We start from the raw sequence: 9,186 nt of genomic DNA, 5'->3' as shown, positions 1-9,186 counted from the left end.
AGCTGTTTACAAAGCTCCGCTGCTTTTTAATTAGTTTAGTTTTTCTTTGAAAATATGCGCTAGAGGGACATCTTTGACCATTGCGCATCGCAGCTTTTTCAAAGTGTCGCGCTTCTCCATTCATCAGGGCTGCGACTCTGCAGTTGGATACTATTATGCGCGTCTCGTGTTTATAAGAGCAAAACATTCTGATTGGCTAGTAATGTTAGTTTGGTTGAGAGTGAAAGCTGTGCTCCTCTCATACTATTGGTAGGCGAACTCGTGGACTCGAAAGTGATATCAACAAGTTTTTTTTAAATGTAGGATTATTTTTTTCCGCAGTCAAACGCTGCATGCCGGAGATCCGGCACGGTGCCGGAGAACTTTAAGCCCTGCAAATAGTCTTCTACAACCAACTATACACAAGTTGCCAACTACAACTCCAAAATACTACTATTAAATTCAACACACAGTGGTTCACAAAATCCAAAAAGAGGTATTCAAATGGCCATCTTACACTGAACATTAAAATACGCTGCAACCTCTAATGAGCTAATTACTGCTTCATAAATACCTTTAGGTTGCATAATATGGAGATGCACTTAGTGCTGTGGGTGTGACACCTTTAAAAATGCTCAAACACAAAGAATCACACACACACACACACACACACACACACACACACGCCACAAGTAAACACTCCTGCTGGCACTGAGACTGACATATCTCTCTCAAGCTGTGCGTGTGTATTAGAGGTCGTAGCAGAGAAACAGTTGTCACTGTGGGGGCAACACATCAGCACACGCCGCCTGCTGCAGTTAACAGCAAACAAACACCGCCACTCTGAAATGGCCTCATTAGCGCTAGCAGCGCTGCCGGATCTCAACTCCTCTCTGAGGTTATATAAAGTAGAGGTATGTTTGTGTGAAAGAGTGGAGACTGACATATCTCTCTCAAGCGGTGTGTGTGTGTGTGTGTGTGTATTAGAGGTCGTAGCAGAGAAACAGTTGTCAATGTGGGGGCAACACATCAGCACATGCCGTCTGCTGCAGTTAACAGCAAACAAACACTGCCACTCTGAAATGGCCTCATTAGCGCTACAGCAGCGCTGCCGGGTCTCAACTCCTCTCTGAGGTTATATAAAGTAGATGTATGTTTGTGTGAAAGAGCGTGTTATTGTGTAGACTTTTTTGCTAGCATGTGTGTGTTTAACCTGCTGTTAGTCACACCTGTTCTCCATGTCGGCGCTGCACTTGGGTGACAGAAGCTCAAAGGACTTGGTGAACTTCACCACCTGCAGGAGACATTAAAGCGAGCAGGATTAGAGGGATGCGGCAGGAAGGGGACGGGGAGGAAGAGGATCAGATCGCACCGGAGATTCGATGTCCTCCAGCAGCTGGACGGAGCAGCGTTCACACTTCAGCAGCGTCTGAGCTCGATGCATGATCTTCCTCACGATCTTCTCCAAATCGGTCTGCTCCTCGAACAAATCGTTCACAACCTCCAGAAGAGCCTACACACATGGACACAAACAGAGAAACACACTTAATCAAAGTATATGAATGCAATGCAAATACAAGTACAATTAATGCGTCAATGCATTCACAAATACGCATGGCATTCGGTGTGTTTCTGCAAGGACCCTAAAGCAGGAATTAGAGTAAAGTTTATTTTTCTATGGCCAGTATCAGGTCGACTGCATGTTCATAGGGACAATTCATAAAATCTGTCATCATATACTCACCCTAATTTCATTTCAAACCCATTTCCTTTTCTTTCTTAAATATACATGTTTTTCCCCCATGCAGTTGTAATTAATGGAGACAGAAGCTTTCAAACTTCATAAAGGACTTAAAAGCACTTAAAGGCTTGCAGCAAAATTTAGTTTAAAAGGGATTTGGGGGTATTTTTCTATTGATTGTGGCAGCAGTGATTAATTAAATGATGAGCAAATTATGGAAAAGAGCAGTATAAATGGGCAAACCCTTAAAAATGCAGTGTGCTTAATTGCACTGAATGTGCACTTGTAGTGTACTTAAAATCTTAAAGTATATAAAAAAATCAACTTAAAGATAATTAAAAGGTTTTTAACTTTTAAAAAGTGCACTTTGCAATAATGTCAAAAGTTTTACTTTTTTTTTTAAAAAATCGTTATCATTTAATAATCTTTTGTCATGCTTTAAAGTACACTTGTTTTGATGTGTTGACTAACATACTAAAGCACATTTTAACTGTAGTGTCTTGATATCACATTTCAATGTTAAAATTGTATTAGTGTATTATGTTGTATTATATATAACACCGAAACGGCTTGCTGTGAACGGAGCTGTTTTTGACGAGGTAAAACACTTGTTGTTTTACACGACCATTGAGGAATTTTTACCAAAGTATGTTGGAGACATTTCATTAATAAATGTATTAATTCAAAGATTAATAAATACTGTTAATTTTAGTTAATGCATTAAATATAGTTAACAACTGGAACCTTATTGTACAGTGTTACCTTTTAATTCAATTGGAATTAAACTACAATTAAGTGTCTGAAAACATTACATTCAAGTATTTTAAATATATTATTTATATAATATATAATAAATATATTATTTCCATAATAATTGCTCTTTTTGAAAGTATACTAAAGTGTATACTAAAGGGTATGTCCAGATGTATTGAAGGAGTCTGGTTTGCAGTGGAAGACTGATGTGGTAAAGTCTCAGCAAAATATGCCAGATTGTAGTAATCTGAAGCACACTACAAAAGCTAGTACTCAGAACCGCCATGCAAGATGGGGAACCGCACTGTGTAAGATGAATTCAGCCTTAATTTCCTGGATGTCTTTGCGCTGTTATGCCTGATTTGCATAATTCCTTTAGTGAACTGGCTGCTAAAACATCAAGTGTGTGCAAATGACCTACTCTATCAGCAGGCACCATTCATAGTAAACTCCCTCTACTATGAATTATGTTAATGACTTGATGCCAGCAGTGGTTCTCCAAGTTCACACATGATAACAGAGCAAGCATCATTAAAATCACTCCCAGCAAACAGTGCATACACTGAATGATCACTTGAGGTCCCTCACTTTCTGCTTTCATCTTTTTCATTCTCTCTCTCGCTACTTCATTCTTGTTTTCTGGCATTATGTTCTTCTGTGATCGATATTTAAAATGTGTTGATGACGCTGTAAAGACGCCACAACTCAGATTTATGCTTCTCCAGCCACACACACACATCTCTTCTTGATTCAAAACCTCTCGATGCAGGAACAGAGTGTGTAGGAAGCAAAAGATCAATAGACAGATACACACGTACTACGTAATAAACACCCACATGACATTTATAGCGCACACACACACACATGCACAGTGCTGTCTTGTTACAGTAGGAGGGGTGCAGAGATATAATACGGTTTTAATGAAGTGCTGAAGTAAGTGTGTTCTTACCCTGCTCCTGTCGTACTCTTTCCTGGAGGCAGCGAAGAGCTGGGCGTTTGAGATGGCGATGCCACAGAACGGCAGGTACATCTGCAACACCTGCACAGACACAACAGTGTTTAGAAGTGTAGAGTAGGGATGCACCGATAGGATTTTTTGGGGCCGATACCGATACCGATTTTAACAATCACTTACATGAATATGACAGTGGGCAAATGCATAAAGCGCAGCATAATTTAAAATCACAAGTTTAAAGTTTGTTGAAATTGGATTGGATCCATTTAACATTCAGCAGGCCTACATAAATACAACAGAACAAAGATACATATTAAATAAACAGTGCTTTTTAGGTAGGTTTAACAGTTTTCAGGTACAGAAATAAAGTAAACAAATGTAAAATAACACTTCACTGTATAAATTAAATACTTATTAATCCTTCTTTATTGTAACAGACTTTATTGTGATTAATCTTCTAATTTGTTTTTGTATACATTTTAATATTTTTTGTAAGTTTAAATATGTATGAGATCTCCTTTACTAAGGCGGGACTCTTATTTTGACGGGTTTTCTAGTCTACGGAGCTATATTTTTCCAAAAAGACTCATGGCTGTATTAGATCAAATGGGTGCTTCTACTAAATACTGAGCATTTTTCAGTTTTTCTTTTTTAATAAATCTGCAAAGATGTCAACAATTCTGTGTTTTTCTGTCAATATGGGGTGCTGTGTGTACATTAATGAGGAAAAAAAATTAACTTAAATGATTTTAGCAAATGGCTGCAATATAACAAAGAGTGAAAAATTTAAGGGGGTCTGAATACTTTCCGTACCCACTGTATATATTAGCAAACCAAATTAAGCAGAAACCCCTCCTTGCAGCAATTTCACTGGCCAACTTAATCATCTAGTCATCTGTTAAGAAAAGTTCAAACTTAAGAAAAATCACAAATGATCCACTGAACATTATGTTTAGGGTTAGGAGTTTCAGCATTTATATATCTTTGACTGACATGACCAATGAAACCTACAGAATCATCTACCTGCTGGGGTTATTTTAAGATAAACTGCTTAGCTTTTTAGATGTTTTAAACACTTCACCTTTAAATGGAAATGGGTGATTGAAAGAGGAAAACTGAATAAAGAGAGAAAGAAAAAAGGCAAAAGGAGGGGTATTTGCTGTGTTAAGGCCGAGGGGTTTGCAGTGCTATCAACCCGTCACCAACTGATTCAGTGCTGGATTAATGTCTCCACGGGCACGTCACGGGCGGGGTGACGTAGCGACCAGGAAGCATAAAAGCACGTGCGGTGAAACCGGCGTCGGCTTCTAGGAGTGAAGCAAGCACTGGCAGGGATGCCGGAAGTATGGCCCTGAGACGCAGTTGATGATAATGCAACTGAGAGAGAGAGTTTAATGTGCACTTCTCGTGCTGTGTTTTGTTTAGCTTTTATGGTGATTTTTTTGGAGTGAAAAAGGACGCAATAAACTTAATAAAACATCAGTAAAGTTTTGGTCATCATTCAAATGAGGTCCGCTTCACTTATGAAAGTTACAAAAGTTATTTAGTCAAGAATACTATGCAATCTTGTGTCTTTTGTTGTAAATTGAGGAAAAATCGACTGATAAATATCGGCGGCCGATACATCGGTGCATCCCTAGTGTAGAGTCAATGCGAGTCTAAGGTGATTGCATAAACACCAGAACAAGTCTATCCAAAACCCAAAGTGGTTTTAGCCTTGCAAAGTACTGTACCAGTGGTTACAGCTAAATTACATTACTAACCCTAAGCCTAATCCTCAAGAGCAAATTTGTAATTAACATACTTTGAATGATTTAAATTGATATGCGAGTTCATTCTGGTAGTTTTACTCATGTTTTAGTGTATTTTAATAAATCTAATTATAAAATCTACTGATTAAAAATGTAATCAAATTTACTGCATTATATGCCCATTAATTCATCAAATTAATCAGCATTAATGACATAAAAAAAACTATTAGAATTTGCAGAGAAAAGCCTACAAATGAAGATAATTCAAAGCCTACAAACATACTGAAAAAAGTGAAATGACTGCGTCATTTAATTAAAGTGCATTTTTATATTGGTCTAATAATAATAATTAAATGGTTTCCTATATGAACCTCTGTTTAAATATTAAAGAACATATACTTACTGCAGAAATTATTGTGGTTTTTATTTTATTTATTTATTAGTACATAGCAGAAAATATTATGCATATTTAAAAAAAAGACACCACAATAAACATTTTATTATATTATATATTTTAATACTTGTCTTTATTTACTGTATAGTAAGTAAACCAAATGAAACGATGACTAACAAAATGTTAGTTTTATCTTAAGTAAAAACTCTACTTTCATATTATAGCTAATTTATGTCTTATATTGACCTACATTAAGTAACATTTTGGCTCATGTCTATAGAAAATATATTAAGTATGGAATTTATGATAAATATAATAATACCTTTATAATATCTTTTTACTTTGTATGATTGTTTTTGTCTTTGGGATAAGAGCTATTTTTGATTAATATTACATTTTATAATATACATTTTTTTTTTATCCAAGTTGGTCCAAAGTAGTTTTTTTCAGTGCATTATTATTTGGAAGAAAATATATATTTTTTCAGGTTTCTCAACACACTATGCCCATTTGCCATTGGTCAATCAATCCTGAATCCAACTTACATGTGGGGCCTGCCGTCCCGAAGGCCAACTTCTGGAGGAGTGAGCCTTGATCCCCAAAGGAGAGGGAAGATCAGAGGACTCAAGGCTATGGAATAGCATCCTGATCCACCTTTTAGCATAAGCTTCTCTGGCCTCGGCCTCGGCCTCAGCGCACCGCGGAGGAAACGTGTAAGAAGACAATTAATTACAACATCCATTGGACTGATTACACATGTGATTCAGAGCGTGGTCATGCTGGAGGCGTTCCCGTAGCGTTTCGACACAGCTTGAGTTCCTGAAGGGGAACATACATACTAACACACAGTTGTGCTCAAGGGCCACATTCACTGGAGGTCTTTTCTATAATTGTTCTCAGTTTTTCTCTCTCTCCCTCACACACACACACACACACACACACACACACACACGTTCGGTTTCCATGTTTTATGGGGACATTCTATAGGCGAAATGGTTTTTATACTGTACAAACAGTATTGTCTATCGCCCTATCCTACACCTAAACCTTCCCCTAACAGAAAACTTTCGGCATTTTTAGATTTTCAAAAACTTCATTTATGATTTAGGCTATAATCTTGTTTCCTCATGGGGACCAAAAAATGTCCCCACAAGGACAAGGATTTTGGATATTGCCATCTTTGTGGGGACATTTTGTCCCAATAACGTTTACCAGGACCACACATAAGGCGCTTTCGCACCGAAGGAACCTTTTCATAGTTCCTAGAACTATTGGCAGAAGTTCCCGTTTTTTGTCATGTTTGCGCGGCAGGAACTAGGAATTGTTTTAGTTCTAGGAACTTCATTTGGAAGGACTAAATTAGCTCCTACTTCAGAGTAGGGTCTAAAACAGTTCTATATGAACTACCAGTGACGTAAGTGCACGCTGATTGGCCAAACTCATACGAAACACCAGCAACCCGGCATTTTTAAAAAGCCATGTAAAAATATATTTACTCCACAATCATGGAAAACAGGGATAACAGCATTTACCTGTTGTCTGCAGCGTTGTGTTCTTTTCTCAACCTTGATGATAAAACTGCAAGTTGTCACAGAAGATTTAGTCAGATTTTCATGCGTTTTAATTGCGTAAATTGTGCGTTTACATAACATCTCCGTTATCACGAAACCCACAACACACAACAAAAACAGCTCCGATCACGGCGTCCTCCATTCACTGGTTATTGGTGTTTGTAAATGCCGTGAATAAAGAGTTCCTGCTGCCGGTGGGAATGCAACCAGGAAAACGTCCAGAGGGAGAAATTGGTTCTCGAGGAACAACCCTGCTGGCTAGTTCCTAGAAGAACTATGTGGTGCGAAAGCACCTACACACAAACACACACAGACAAATGTTCCTTTTCAGACATCCTAGGCATTTAAGACAAATCTACAAGAGGATTATTCCCATCTTAAATCATTTGAGAATAAGTATTGTCACGTCAGCAGAAGACATTCAATCACCCATAATGCACCTGAAAATCAAAGCCTTTATCCCTGTAAAGCCTGACATATGAAATAATAGTGCGAAACAATTTATTGAAACTTCAGACAAAATCTAGTTTGCATATGTGTGTTTTATTAGTATTATATTTGATATATCAAGCTTTTGTTGCATATTGCATAATAATAGTGAGAACATGGAGCACATATTTTAGGAGTAAAGACACTACAATTTTATTCAAAGGCCCAAACTAAAACATACTCAATTTGGTGCAGAGACTGATATTTATATGGTCAAAAAGTGAGATAAAATTCTCATAGTTTTTTAATAAATTAGATCTTTATAACAGCATGAAATACATGTAAATATCAGCTGTCAATCTCACAATAATGTCTTAGTAAGATGATATTTAAATGCTTAATTTTATGATCAAAGCTCTATATTTTGTTATTGTGACAGCAAAACATAATGCAATGCAATACAATGATGACTGAGAGATGAACATATCCTCAAATCCTAAAAAACCTGATGATCATATTTGATACATTTTCATATGATTTAAAAAAAACAAAAAAACTATTAGACATAGTCAAATAAATCTAAGTTGCTTCAGTCCAGTTGTCAGACTCTGTTCCGTGTTTCATGTGTGTTTTGCTCCCCCACGTGCTCCAGGTTATGTCCATGCCCATATTTGGTCCTTCCTGTTTCCTGTTTCCTGTTTCCTGTTTCCTGTTCCTATTATGTTTATTGATCCCAGGTATTTCTCGTCTTCCCCTTGTCATGTCTTGTGTATTGAAGGTGTTTCCTGTTTTGAGTTCTCTGTCCGGTTTTGATCGTCTATCCCTGTGTCCTGCATGTGGTTTTCTTTGAATGTTAAATAAAGTCTGTGATGATTCTCCTTCGTCTCCTTGCTCCTTCACAGTTGGCACACGTGACAGAATACCGGACCAAAACGGTAAGCGGCGCTCCTTCTCCCCGTTTTGTTTTCGATTGAAAGTATTTTGTTTTCCCTGGTTTTCCCCCCGCGATCATGGAAATTGCCGCTCGTTTCTCCGCCTTACCCCGCAGAGATCTCCCCTTCTTCGAGTACGCCTGGGAATTCTGCGGGCTCGCCGCGGCGACGGCATTGGATGACGCCACCATCAATTCTCTGTTCTGGCTCGGGGCCAACTACCATCGCCCAATGGACCTCCCAGACACCAAGGGACTCTGGGGAGTGTCAGGGCCCGAGCCAGAACCAGCCCGCCGTCAAGCCTGCCGGCCGCGGCTCTCTCCAGCCCACCGGCCGCTCCAAAGTCAAGTTTGCGGGCCGCCACTCACTCAAGCCCGTCGGAATCTCTGCTGTCAAGCTGAAAGCGCCTTGCTGTGCCTGCTCCTCTAGAGCACCCTCCAGTGCCAGCTTCAACTGTTCCCGAGTTTAGCCCACGGAGGGCTCCTGTTCCCGAGTTTAGCCTACGGAGGGCTCCTGTTCTCGAGTTTAGCCCACGGAGGGCTCCTGTCCCCGAGTTTAGCCCAGTGAAGGCTCCAGCATGTCGAGCCCAAGGAGGGCTCCAGTCCCCAAGTCGAGCCCAGGGAGGGCCACAGTTCCCGAGTTAGGCCTAGGGCCTCTAAAGGCGATATTCTCCCCAAGGAT

The 9,186-nt window shown here is 39.1% G+C and overlaps 1 protein-coding gene across 1 annotated transcript in view; it reads right to left on the bottom strand.

The window, feature by feature from the left end:
• LOC107716907 (dual 3',5'-cyclic-AMP and -GMP phosphodiesterase 11A-like) overlaps positions 1-9,186 on the bottom strand; it is a 55,973-nt gene that overhangs the window by 24,474 nt on the left and 22,313 nt on the right. The window contains exons 3-5 of the mRNA XM_016523525.1: positions 3,423-3,512; positions 1,352-1,492; positions 1,209-1,273 (exon numbers count right to left, since the gene is read on the bottom strand). Coding sequence (XP_016379011.1) covers positions 1,209-1,273; positions 1,352-1,492; positions 3,423-3,512 — 296 coding nt within the window. The remainder of the gene's footprint in view (positions 1-1,208; positions 1,274-1,351; positions 1,493-3,422; positions 3,513-9,186) is intronic.

This window comes from Sinocyclocheilus rhinocerous, unplaced genomic scaffold (assembly GCF_001515625.1).
Source record: "Sinocyclocheilus rhinocerous isolate Xijiao unplaced genomic scaffold, SAMN03320098_v1.1 scaffold1171, whole genome shotgun sequence".
NCBI classification, from domain to species: domain Eukaryota; kingdom Metazoa; phylum Chordata; class Actinopteri; order Cypriniformes; family Cyprinidae; genus Sinocyclocheilus; species Sinocyclocheilus rhinocerous.
Note: the sequence above shows the minus strand (reverse complement) of the source record. Positions and strands in the feature narration are given on the sequence as shown.